A 14,082-nucleotide genomic window follows, 5' to 3' on the forward strand; every position below is an offset into this window, starting at 1 on the left:
CGATTTCGGTCGATTTATTTATTTATTTATTTATTTTATGCTTTGGACGAAATATACTAGTTTTCTAGTAGTGGAATAAGGCAGTCGTCATTAGTTTTCATATGAAAAAATTCTGACAGTGTACTTTAAATTTCTGAAAAGGTCCATCCGGTATAATTTGCTATAATATTTTTAGGCTACAAGTGCTAATATCAATTGTTGGTTAATGACTGCTAATTATTCTTTAGAGTTATACATAGGTGTCAATTTCCCTAAATGATTGCATAGTTCATAAATCAGCATGTTGATGTTTGTGAAACGGGATGATTTGGTCAAGCCTCGTGAACTTCAAACTAAGGGGAAAAACAACTTTCTTCTTCTTTTTTTTTGGTTGTGAACAAGGAAAAAAAATTAACCTAATTAAGGTACGTTTGGTTGGTGAATAAGTTATCATTGATAGTGATGATATTATAATACTAGAACTAACACCAGGGAAAATATTCAGTGCATATACTTTTTTGGTAGATGTTTGGTTTTGGACTAAAACTGAGATATACGGGGTATAGTATAAAATATATATTTAGTTTAAACTAGATAATTGGGATAGATTTTCAATTTTAATTTTAATCTTCACTTTCTTAAAGGACTTCGGGAGAAGAGTTTCGGAGAAGGGTAAATGTGTTATTTTGGTATTAAATCCTGAGGTTACGATACCACATGAAGTGTGGGATAAAAATAGTACTCAATTTGTCTTACATTGCAGCTAATCCCTAATTTAATTCGGGACTATATTATCCTTCGAACCAATCGACACCTAAGAGAACTAGAGATAATGCCTAGTCTAGGGTGTTTGGCTATATTTGTCTACGTTGCAGTTTAAGGAAATGCGAAAAGATCTGAAAAGTGAGTGCACTAATAAAGAGTTGAATTTTTCTTCATCCAACTCAATCTTTGGCTTCAAAGATTTCAATTTCAATGTTAATTTTCTTTCTTTTTTTCATTAAATATGTATTTAAGAAACAAAAAGTCAACAATCAGAGGAATCCCCACATGTCAAAAGATAAAAGGAAAAGAAGGTGGATGTCATTGGTATGATCACTAGATATGGATTTTCTTTCTTTGAACGTAACTTGATCATGATCTAAAACAAGTTTGCAAGAGAACACTTGGAATTTCAATTTTATAAAAATTATGAAAATAGCAACATGTACATGTTTTTTTTTTTTTTCCTTTTTTTGTATAGGGTAGAGGAGGAAAATAATGTAAACATGTGTGCTAGTGCTCGTACAACGGTAGAACCTACTAATTTGTAAGAACATCTAAAGAGGTTATACAAACCGCTTTGTGTTCAAATTAAGCAATAGCCATAAAAGGTAGTATATCTTTCTTCCATTTTTATCGTTTAATTTTGGGAAGAAAAAAATACTTTCATTATTATCCGTTGCTAATAAATAATAGTTGGCTTCTTGGTTGAGAGGTTCCTATTTTTGTTCTGGTTTTTCTTGTTGGTTTATAACAAGATTCCAACTTGCACATGAGATTTATGGACATTATCTAATAGTAAGAAGTCTAAAAAAATCCTTTTTATATACATTCGAACCATTGTTGGTCATATTGCTCTTTATCGAGAAATCAAAGAAGATAGCTATCTAGGCTCAACCATCTGACACCTTAAATACACCACCAATTGATTTTTCACAAAGATTCCTTCGGCAGTAGGTAATAGATGGCCACTTTTAATACAAAATTATTTAAAAACAAAATGTAGTAAAAAAACAAGAATAGGAACACGAAAACCTAGTGAAGCTGATATCTCAAAAGTGTTGAGCCTACAACTGATATCTCAAGATAGGGTACATACATCAATCCAACAAATCAGACACAGCAGTCTTCTTGAATGCATCAACCTGAGCCAACATGTTTGCCAATCCTTTGTTTGGGAATATACTATCCGCTTTCATTCTCTCAGCAATTCCATAACAAGGAGCTTTGGCATTTATATAGGCCCGAATAAGGCATTGGTACTGGGAAATTCGGGAAACATATCCTGCTTGTCTCATTCTGTGAAACATTTTCTCAGTATTATGAACATCACCTCTCTTTGCATATTGTTCCATAATAACCAAATAAGAGTTAATCATTGGCCTCAAGCGGTTCGAATCTGCAGCTTTATGCAATATCGAATCTGCTTTTTCCACTTCTCCTGCTTCAACATAAAGTCTGACTAAGGCATCCCAAGTCAATGGCCCAATTCGGCAACCACTGTCAGACATACGCTTCACAAGGTCCTTTCCTTTCGACAGCATCTTATGACTTGCATAAATTCTCAATAAAACTGAATAATGCTTCGATGAGAGTGTTGTCCATTTTGCTGCCATCTTATCAAAGACTGCTTCCGCCTCCTTAATATTATGCAGTTTTCCCCAAGCTTCGACAGCAGCCACACATTCATCTAGCCGAGGATTAGACTCACAAACTTGCCAGATTCTACCAACTTCGTCAGCCCTTCCAAGAGCTGCATAAAGAGGAAGCAAACTACGACATGCCCAGCGATTTTCCTTTATATCTCCTCCTTCCATCTCTTTTAGGACATTCTCCGCCTTTTCGTTGAGACCACCTGAGATATAATGCTTTGCCAAGATGCTCTTTATGTTGATATCAGGTTCTATCCCTTCAGCCTTCATGGTTTCAACAATTTGCTCCATTCCGGATATGTCATTGCATTGCCCCTTAGCATCTATCAATGTTTTGTAAGTAAAAAGGGTCGGCTTCACATTTTCCTTCTCCATTAGTAAGAGAACATCGGCAATCTTCTTTTTATCAGTCTTCTTATATAAAAGGAGCAACTGATTGCAAGCAAAGCATGTTAATGGGAGTTCAAGGTCCTTCATTTTGTTAAAAATCTGCTCAGATTTCTTCAGATTACTTTCAGCGACGCAATTAGCCAATAAAGTGCGATAAATAACTTCACCTCTGAAAGACTTTGGTATCATCCCAATATAATCTTCTGCCTTTTGTAGACCACGGACTTTAGCAATTAAATCAACACGAGAAGCGTAGTCTCTATCAGTAAAAGTGAGATTCTTTTTTGACTCCAACCACTCAGAGAGCTGCCAAAAGCAAGAATTACTATACTTGAATAAAAGCAAGATGATGACAATAGAAATCGACAAAACCAAGAAGGGCGTAGGTGAGGTGAGTTTGGACAGGATTGTAGTCTAAAATGCAAGACATCAAATGTCCAATCTCAGCCTTCCACTATAATGACGTGATAGATGAAGATGTAGCACACACGATTAAAATGAGATGGCTAAAATGGAAGATGTAGCAGACATAATTAAAATGAGATGGCTGAAATGGAAAAGTGTTATAGGAGTGCTAGAAATATGAAAACACCTAATACGTGAAAGGCTATTTGTATAGAATGATAGCGAGAAAATTAATACTCCATTTCAAAAAGATTGGCATAGTTCGGAGTACGAGGGTCAAAGTACTTAACTTTGCCTATGAATTTGGACATAGATTCTTCAAGGTTTTGAAAATAAAATTTATATTTTCGGAAACTACATAAAAAGTATTATAAGTAATAAAAATTCATAATTCAAAATATTTATAAAATATTTAAGAAAAACATGGCCAAAGAACAACCTCGTAGACTTCCCAAATAGTAATAGTGCCAATTTTTTGAAACAGAGGGAGTATTAAATTGGAGTGTATATTGGGCCTTAAGGACTCAATATATTCACAAAACTGGAATCATATAAATGAAGTGTAAAGATGGATTTGCAATGATACAAGATTGAAAAATAAAAATGATTACACCAGACAAAGGGTGCCGATAACACACATATACCATAAAATGAGAGAAGATTATTTGAGATGGTTTGGTCATATCCTACACAAACCTCCAAATGCACCATTTTGTAGGTGCACTACTATGGTGACTGAAGGTGGTAAAAGAGGACCCAAAATCACATGGAAGAAAGTTGTTCAAGAAAACCTACAATCTCTTACAATAAATGCAAACTTAACTGAGAATGTGACACAGTTGAAGCTTAGTTGTTACTATTATAACAGCGAGATTTACAGAACCTTTAGTTTTAGAAAACCCCTAATTAGACTGTTAAGAAGATGGACTGCGCCAAATTCAACCAAAAACGCTAGCTCAAGACGTGAGGATTATTCAATACCATATAAGGAGACAACAAATCAGTCACTCAACCAATGTGGAACACTCTAACCCCTCTACATGCCCAGGTCTGGACATTTGGAACGTGGATAACAAGTGGAGCCAAAAATTGGAAAACACAACAGGCATAGGTCTAGCTCTAATAATACCATGTTAAAGAAATAGACATTAGATCTAACTCAACTTCAAAAGCTAGCTCAAGAGGTTTGTTCAAAGCTATATAAAAAGACAACAACTCATTCCCTCGACCAAAGTGAGGCGCTCTAACAAACACATTACTTTCTAGTATGGAACGAATGAACCAAGATAGACCTGAATATATAAAAGATTCATATCACAACCCCAAATAATATGGGATTGGCATACAGTTCATAGATTGATTGATATGCTATTTTCCATTTTCGCCATGTTAAGAGCCAAGTCAATCTCAAAATAGGTTTCGACTTTCCATAATGAGGACACAATAAACATAAAAACATATATCACGAGGGAATGAGATTTCAGGAAAAAAAAACCTTTCCGTCTTTGCTAAGAGTAATTAGAGAAGTTTTGATCATAATGTATTACCGAAGTTTTTCTTGTAGTTTCTCAAACTAGAGAGTAAATGCTTGTGGTAAATCCTAGATTATTGGAAAAAGTGATTTCCTGGTGTTCAAGCTTCATTATTTCATAAATCTCTAATGATTGCTGAGTTTACATGGTATAAACTGAAATCTATAAATGCAATGACCATGCAACTAATGTAAACAAACAATGATCATTTTTTATGAAAAGAAACACAATTAGCATTTCAAGACCCCAATGGTAAAACCTGTAAATGCATCAAAATAAAAACAAGATGTTTGATCTAATATAAAAGACAAAGATTACCTGCAGTGCCCTCCCATACATACGCCTTTTACGAAGATTAAGCATCGCTGCTGCTACTTCTGCCCGTGTCACGTCATTTCCTTCTTCAACCCATTTATCCATAATTTTATGAACAGATACAGCTGGTGCAGCCACAATAGCATTGTATAATGCTGAAGAAACTCTTTTTCTTGGAGACTTTCGTTTGCTAACATCAGTCTCAGTATCAGACAGCTCTAACTCTCGAGGTGCTTCCACATCTTCACCATCAACATCATCTTCGGAGAGCTCATGCTCAGAGACTGACTCGACGTCTTTGTTGGCTTCTTGTATTGCTTCAGTAGAAGATTCAAGCTCTGAAAACCCATCATCTGAATCACTATCTTCCTCTCCGCTGCTCTTTGTGCCAGTTAGTGAAGAGAAACTTCGGTTTTCCATGAATAATCTGAGAAAACCATGAGTTGTTCCTTGGAATCCTCTAAATGCAAGAGGTCTATCTGAAATTACATCTGAAGCCTTTGTAAACCCATCACTATATCCTTTCAAACACTGACTTGATATTTCTGAAGTGGCATAGCAAATTCGAGAGTGCCCGCCGGTGAACACTTGTTTCCTGGAGCAGATAATCAAATTTCATCAATTTAAGTACCCATAATTTATGCTAGAAAAAGCTCAATCCTTCCCTCCCTCTCTCCCTAAGGAATTGACACACATAGTTATGTTAAAAAAATAGCGAAGATGAATAAATTTTGAAAGTAACAATCCTAGCACTCCCTACTCTATATCACTTGCCTTAACCAACATGACAGCGTTCTTGTAAATTTCTAATACTCAAAGTTATCACCAAAACACTACCCTTATATTCTATTTTCAACTGGTGTGGCTATCATATGTCGTTTACATTATATCCAAACAAGCTTTGAAAAATGCTCCAGAAATGATATCTCAATGCAAAATTTTACTTTCTTCTGTAGCAAAAGTAACCTCTACAGTAGTCTATACACAGTTTTGCGGGAGACATGTTTCTCGAAGATCCAGTAACAAGACCGTAGAAGTGCAGAAGAACTCCCCTTTATGTTTCTTAACTGGATTATGATTTTTTTTATAACTGTGGTGTCCGTGCCACGTTGCGCGCACCTCAACTAATTCCGGGGATACCCGTCGCCTCCCACCAACAACAGGTACTAGGTAATCCTATCCACCAAGGCTTGGATAGATGGAAGAAATCACCTAGTATTTTTTGCCTCCACTAGGACTTGAACCTGAGACCTCATGGTTCTCACCCACTTCATTGACCACTAGGCCACACACTTGGATGCTAACTAACTGGATTATGATATTAACAAAGAATAATCGACAAACCTTTCCTACCCAAAACAGCAGTAGTTTTCTATTCAGAAACCCCTACAGGTAAACACAATATGAACCATATTTGATTCACCAAACAACTCAGAATGGATAAAAAAACAGCAAAATTGGATGTGTTTAGTATGAAGGAAAATGTCCTTGAAAAATATTTTCAGTATAAAATTTTTAACTTAGGAAAATCAATTTTATCATTCTTTCATAAGATTAAGCAGTAAATGGTAATTGCACAATTAGCAGTAGAGGGTACAAGGGTAATGTTTTGGTAGTACTTTTTTAGTATTGAAGGTCGAAAGTAGGGAATAAGAGTTGGGATATATGCAATAAGGGACATGAAGGAAGTCATATTTGGCCCATGTTAAACACACCAGACGGAAAATTCTTGTCTCCAATTGTACAAGATCAAGGGCTGGTATGGAAATGGTGCAAGAACCTTTTTCAAGGGAGATTGGTTAGTTGGTTCTCCATTTCCTTCAACACTACACATACTACAGAATCAGCATTTCTTGAATGAACCTAACTTCACAAAGCAAAATGAGTCATAAAAAACAAAAATTTAAAACAAACAGACACAAAATGCATCAAAAAAAAAAACAATCAACAGAGAACTGTAAGAACAGAAATTCAGAGCTCAGAGATGGAATTACTTGAAGGAAGGAGAGGCTCGACGAATTGCCCACATGTTTGATTGGTTTCGCAAAGGGTAAATGTGAGCGTGGGTATGAGTTAAGAGTCCGAAAATGGAAGAAACCAAAGAATCCTTAAACCCTAAAAACCCTCTCTTTTGAGTTTGCGTTTTAGATATTGTTTTATTAGCCTTAAGATGGGGGAAACTAGCAAATAAAGAAAACTAGGGGCTAAATTTGTTACATATCTTTGTAAATCATTTTTTTTAAGCTAGTATTCCAAATTTGAACTGTGGAACAAAGGTTTTGCTCGTCTGTATGAGGAGCTAAGGAACAAAGGTGGGGAGAAGAAGTTATTCCGACTCGCTAAGGCGAGAGAGAGGACAACTCGGGATCTGGACCAAGTGAGGTGCATAAAAGATGATGACGGCAAAGTTTTGATGGGAGATGACCAGATTAAGAGGAGGTGGCAGACCTACTTTCATAAACTTCTAAGTGAAGAAGGGGATCAGGATATTATACTTGGGGAATCGAGGAATGCCGACAGTCACCATGAAGTAAGTAATTGTAGGGACATTGAGATCGATGAAGTCATGGAGGCAATGCGTAAGATGAGAAGGGGCAGAGCTACCGGGCCAGACGAGATTCCGGTTGAACTGTGGAGGTGTGTGGGTCAAGCAGGCTTGGAATGGCTTACTGCATTGTTTAGTGTTATATTCAAGACTAATAGAATGCCTGAAGAGTGGAGGTGGAGTACAATGGTCCCGTTGTATAAGAACAAAGGTGATGTCCAGAGCTGTAACAACTATAGGGGCATCAAATTACTAAGTCATACCATGAAAGTTTGGGAGAGAGTGGTAGAAATGAGAGTGCGAAGGACGGTGTCTATTTCAGACAACCAGTTCGGGTTCATGCCGGGACGATCTACCACAGAAGCTATCCACCTTATTAGGAGGATGGTGGAACAGTACAGAGATAAGAAGAAGGATCTCCACATGGTGTTTATTGATCTGGAGAAAGCGTACGATAAGGTTCCTAGGAAGGTCTTATGGAGCTGCTTAGAGGATAAAGGGGTCCCGAGTAACTATATTAGGGTGATTAAAGACATGTATGATGGAGCTAAGACTCGGGTTAGGACAGTAGGAGGCGACTCTGAACACTTTCCAGTTATTACGGGATTGCACCAAGGGTCTGCGCTCAGCCCATTCCTATTTGCCCTAGTGATGGATGCACTGACTCATCATATTCAAGGGGAGGTTCCATGGTGCATGCTATTTGCTGATGACATTATTCTAATTGACGAGACAAGAGGCGGCGTCAACGAGAGGCTAGAGATTTGGAGACATGCTCTTGAGTCTAAAGGTTTCAAGTTGAGTAGGACGAAGACGGAATACCTCGAGTGCAAATTTGGAGTTGAGCCGACGGAAGCGGGAGTTGAAGTGAGGCTTGACTCTCAAGTCATTCCCAAGAAAGATAGTTTCAAGTACCTTGGATCGGTTATTCAGGGGATCGGGGAGATTGACGAGGATGTCACACACCGTATAGGGGTGGGGTGGATGAAGTGGAGGTTAGCGTCGGGAGTTTTGTGTGACAAGAAAGTGCCACCGTTACTAAAAGGTAAGTTTTATAGAGCAGTAGTTAGGCCTGCCATGTTGTATGGAACTGAATGTTGGCCGGTAAAGAACTCACACACCCAGAAGATGAAAGTAGCAGAGATGAGGATGTTGAGGTGGATGTGCGGGCATACAAGGATGGATAAGATTAGGAATGCAGATATTCGAGAGAAGGTGGGTGTGGCCCCCATGGAGGACAAGATGCGGGAAGTAAGACTCAGATGGTTTGGGCACATTCAGAGGAGGAGCACTGATGCACCGGTGAGGAGGTGTGAGCGACTGGCTGTAGTGGGCACGCGGAGAGGTAGAGGGAGACCTAAGAAGTATTGGGGAGAGGTGATCAGACATGACATGACGCGACTTAGGATTACGGAGGACATGGCCCTTGATAGGGAATTATGGAGGTCGAGCATTAAGGTTGTAGGTTAGGGGAGAGGGTGAATATTTCTACAGCACAACTGAGAGAGACTATCTAGTTAGGAGTTAGACTAGGAATGTCAGTGGTCGTCTATTGATGCAGGGCTTTACCTTCTAGTTGTACTATACCAGCCATCTAATTCGTATTTCGTATTTCGTATCCTGTATTTCATATTTCGTATCTCTTATATATTGTTGTTATTTTATTACGCATTTTTATGGTACTAATATATTATCTCCTATTGCTTTTTTTGAGCCGAGGGTCTCCTGGAAACAGCCTCTCTACCCTTCGGGGTAGGGGTAAGGTCTGCGTACATATTACCCTCCCCAGACCCCACTTGTGGGATTATACTGGGTCGTTGTTGTTGTTGTTGTTGTATTCCAAATTTGTTAACCTGACTAATCCAGATTATCACAGTGTAGGGCCTACTGTCTACTCAATTTTTTTTTCTGAAAAGGACACTTAGAACCCCATTTAATGATTTAATGACAAAAATACTCTCTTTTTCAAAAAATGACAAAATATGCTCCTTTGCATACTTTATTACTTTGATGCCCCTACCTTCTTATGTCCAAGCTTCACCACCCACCTTGTTTCTTTGTTTCCTTTCCTTTTTGTTTACTAGTTTTTTGTCACGTATATTGCACGTCAATTCCTATTTATTCAATACACACGATTTTGGAAAATCATATCAATATTATCTAAACATGGTATTCTTATGCATATATAGGTGCATATATCGACTATCTAAATGAAGAACAAAATGACATACACCAAATCAACCAACAAAGATAGTTTTATGAATAAAAATAAGACTTTGAAGAACATCTCAACTATCCGAAAAGAAAAGGAATTGGCATGCTCTTTAATTACAAAAGAAAAACAAACAATGAACAAATGAAATGAAAAAATAAACATAAACCCATGAATCAAACATATAGAGTTTTAATCTGTTAAAAAAAGTATTATATTATTCACATCAAACAACAGAAAATACGTTCAATTTAAAAAGTAACCCAAAAACGTTAAATAGAATGCTTAAAAAAAGAAATAAACACTACACTTTCTTGTGGTTTAAGAACTGCATGGAGGGATGAAGAAAATGAATTTATTTGAGGGGTAAATAGGTGTCATTTTACAAAAAACATTATCAGTGTGAATCAATATGTTTTGACCGCATCTCCTTAATAATTCTCTTTTCTCTTATGACCTGGTAAAACAACAATAATCATGTTGATTTAATTCCATATGATGGTAAAGAAAATAACAACTAAGCATATAAAAAAAATAGTATCAACTTTTATCAGTGAAATAGTTAACCCATAATTTAAATCTATCCGCTTAAATAGAAATAACTTTTCTAGCACGATCTCAATTTTTTCTCCATATGATGTTGTGATGACACCTAGTCTTAGGAAATAGGTAAGCCTAACATTCGCTGAAATAATAACCATGTTTAACTAACGACTGACTAATACGAATTAGAAGTCTCCATACAAAACTTACAATCCCAAAATCGGTAGTACAAGTTATAAGCTCTACCGAGTTTGTTAGAAAAACTTCTACATACAACTGTTTCAAAATAGAGATAAAACTGTGCAAGTACAATATCATAAGGTGGCTCTGAAGCCTGCGAATGCAGCAACAAGTAAATGCCCGCCTTGTCTCGCCGCACGCGCATAGAAATGTTCCTGCCCTGTCTCGACACATGCGCAAACACACAAATATAGCCCTCCTTGTCACGTCGCATGTGCAATATCAATAAAAGTCATAGCACGGCAGAAACCACGTGCAAACACCCAAACAAATTCTCCCAACAAAATCACGTGCCAAAAACATAATAACATAATAGAATGACCTTTACAACATGTGCCCATATTCCACAACATTTCCTCTAAACAGTGTCAATACCACCACCGCGCATAGCCCTCGGCTCAACAAACTGAGCACAACAACAACAACAATAACACGAGAATACGGCAAGTAAATCAACTCAAGAGCTTTGAAACAAAAAGGAGCGATAGAACGAGCTCACAAAGAATAAACACAATAGAAAATATTAGTCTCAATAAGAATAGCTCAATAAGGGAGAAATAATATGTAACAAATGATTCCACAAAAGTACAATTCGACAACAAGGGAGATAATATGAGTCAATAGTTCCAAATAAGGATAAGTCAACTATGAGAACGGATAACTAAACTTCATTTAGGGTTGAGTAATTACGAAAGAGATACAACAAATTCAATTAAGGATAAGCAACTTACGAAAAGGACAATGATAAACTCAATTAAGGATAGACAATTACAGAAGCTATAATAATAATTTCAATTACGGATAGCAATTAGGAAAGGATAGCATGGCAATAAAAAAGGCAACACTTCAGTTGAGGTACACAAGAGTCAAATAGGCAATAAGAGTAACATGAAGCAATTAATTCCAATTAAGACACGTATATGTGAAACTAGTAAATGGGGAACTTAACATAACCAAACAACTTCATATCTAATGAACATAAGAACCTAAGAGCTCTAGATGGTCAACTTTCCACAAACAAGCCCGAGCACGTACTTGTCACCTCGCGTACACGGACTTCACATGGCACAATTAGCACCAAAGACTCATATCTTAAGGGGTAGTTCCCTCACACAAAGTTAGACAAGATACTTACCTCAAATAAGATATGCCGATACTCTAAAATGGTCCTCTCAAGTGAAATAACCTCTGAATGGCTTAAATCTAGCCAAAATAACTTCAATCCAAAAACAAAAGTCATAGAAAATAATTCCGGATAATAAAGCTTCGATCTTTAACAAAAACAAAAAAGTCAACTCCCGGGCCCATACCTCGGAACCCGATAAAATTTATAAAATCCGAACACCTATTCCGATACGATTTTAATAATACCAAAATTATCAAATTCCGATAACAATTCGTCCCTCAAATCATCATTTTACGTTTTGAAAGATTTCTTCAAAAATTCCCATTTTTTCACTTTGATTCTCACCATTTTGATGTTAAAACTCAAATAAATCATGAAAACAAGGACACTTACCCAACGATTTTAGATGAAATTCCTCTCTCAAAATCGCCCACTCTCCGACCTAGGGTTCAAAAATATCACAAAATGAAGCAAAAACCCGAATTACATAGCTAAAAATACGTTGCAGATGTCGCATTTGCGAACCCTCACAAAAGCAAAGAACCCTTCGCAATTGCAAACAAGAACAGGGTTGGAAAATATTGCAATTGCGACAAAATGTACGCAATTGTGAACTAGACATTGCAATTGCGATAAAAATGTTTGCAACTGCGACTACACTAGAAACCATCAGTCTCCCCGATACAGAAATAAGCATAACTCTCTCATACAATGTACAAATTTGACAATTCTTTTTGCTATGGCTCCGTAATTATGATACGGATCTAATGCTTCAATAACTATTGAATTTAGAGCTCATTTGCTTAATGTAGAACCATTTATGCTTGAAGAAACAATGCTGAAGCATCAAAAACAATTGCAACACAACCTAAACCTATCAAAAACTCACCCAAGCCACTCGGGACCTCGTCCGACTATACCAACAAGTTTCGTAACACAATACGGACCTACTCGAGGCCTCAAATCACATCAAATATTGCTGAAATTATGAATCACATCTCAAATCAAACTTAATGAATTTATGAACTTCCAATTTCTACAACTCGCGCCGAATCATATCAAATCAACCTGAAATGACGTCAAATTTTGTATGCAAGTCCCAAATGAAGGAACTGATCTAATCCAACTCTCGAAATTGCATTCTGACCCCGATATCACCAAAGTCAACTCTCGGTCAAACCTCTCAACCTTCTAAACCTTCAACTTTCCAATTTTTACCGAAATGCGTCAATTTTACCCTATGGACCTCCAATCCTAAATCCGGACGCATGCCTAGGTCCAAAATCACTATACGAAGCCGTTGGAATCATTAAAATGCTATTTTGGAGTCATCTACACAAAAATCAAAACTCTGATCAACTCTTATCGCTTAAGCTTCAAAAACAAGAATCCTTCTTGATTGACTCCGAATCATATGAAAACCGAACTCTACCACACACGCAAGTCATAATACATAATACGGAGCTGCTTGAGACCTTATGCCGCCGAACAAGATGCTAATTCTCAAAACGACCGGCCAGGTCGTTACATCCTCCCCCGTTTAAACAAACATTCGTTCTGGAACGTGCCAAGAATCGTCCAGAAGTCATCAAATCACTGAATGTATTCATCCTAAACCCCTATCCACATAGGCCCGGCAACACCAGCTCAACTTAATATTATCCTTTTCACCCACACTGATAACCTTAGAACTAGTTTCTCACAATCCGATCATTCCCAAAAGACCCGGTTCCCACATCAACACATGGTACCAACCTCAACCAGTTGCAAGAAATTATGCCTATACCCACAAAGTACAACCACACATCGTAACACATCACACACATGCCCTAAACAACATCTCTAATCACAATAGCTGCCCGTAATCAAATTCGATATTGGCAATTAGCCTAATATCCGTTAGAACCTTGTTTCAACTTCCACAACATTGACAACGATGCAAGAAATGTGAAGACCTCATAACGATTCACCCGAATCAACAAGTCACATCTAACGCCACCTAGGCATACACCTCGTAAGCTAAAACCTAGTAAGCAAAATACGAATATGACTGAACATGCAAGGAAACACATGAAGGAACTTTCAAGAAAGCCTGATAAGCACAACTCCCTATCAGTACCATACAACGATTCAATTCCACAAGGAAGAATCAAAACATATGAACAAATCGCAAGGATCTCATCCTGATATAACTCCACCATGGCATGCAGCCCGGTTCAAATCCTTAAATCACATGAAATTGTGAGGGTCTCACCCTCAACTCTGAATTACAAGTAGAGTATACATCGTACCAACCAAAACCTTCCACTAATTCAATTCTGCCAACAAAATCAAAAACACATATTGAACTCCCACACTAGTAGAACATCTAAGCCACGAGT

General features: G+C 37.3%; 1 protein-coding gene across 1 annotated transcript; it reads right to left on the reverse strand.

Annotated features, from left to right (window-relative positions):
• Positions 1-1,627: 1,627 nt before the first annotated feature.
• Positions 1,628-7,177, reverse strand: LOC104248719 (pentatricopeptide repeat-containing protein At1g80270, mitochondrial-like). The gene is made up of 3 exons (XM_009805023.2): positions 7,030-7,177; positions 5,039-5,630; positions 1,628-3,089 (listed from the first exon to the last, which is right to left on the reverse strand). Exons 1-3 carry the CDS (start codon positions 7,062-7,064, stop codon positions 1,842-1,844), a joined length of 1,875 nt encoding a protein of 624 aa, XP_009803325.1. The 5' UTR covers positions 7,065-7,177; the 3' UTR covers positions 1,628-1,841.
• Between the last annotated feature and the right edge of the window lie 6,905 nt (positions 7,178-14,082).

The sequence above is a fragment of the Nicotiana sylvestris genome, chromosome 12 (genome assembly GCF_000393655.2).
Source record: "Nicotiana sylvestris chromosome 12, ASM39365v2, whole genome shotgun sequence".
Classification (NCBI taxonomy): domain Eukaryota; kingdom Viridiplantae; phylum Streptophyta; class Magnoliopsida; order Solanales; family Solanaceae; genus Nicotiana; species Nicotiana sylvestris.

Excerpts from the sequence above, each read along its gene's own strand:
- LOC104248719 (XM_009805023.2), bottom strand. The coding sequence starts at position 7,064 with ATGTGGGCAATTCGTCGAGCCTCTCCTTCCTTCAA. Across the intron at positions 5,631-7,029 it reads CGAGCCTCTCCTTCCTTCAA|GAAACAAGTGTTCACCGGCG; the intron begins GTAATTCCATCT and ends TATCTGCTCCAG. Across the intron at positions 3,090-5,038 it reads TGTATGGGAGGGCACTGCAG|CTCTCTGAGTGGTTGGAGTC; the intron begins GTAATCTTTGTC and ends TGCTTTTGGCAG.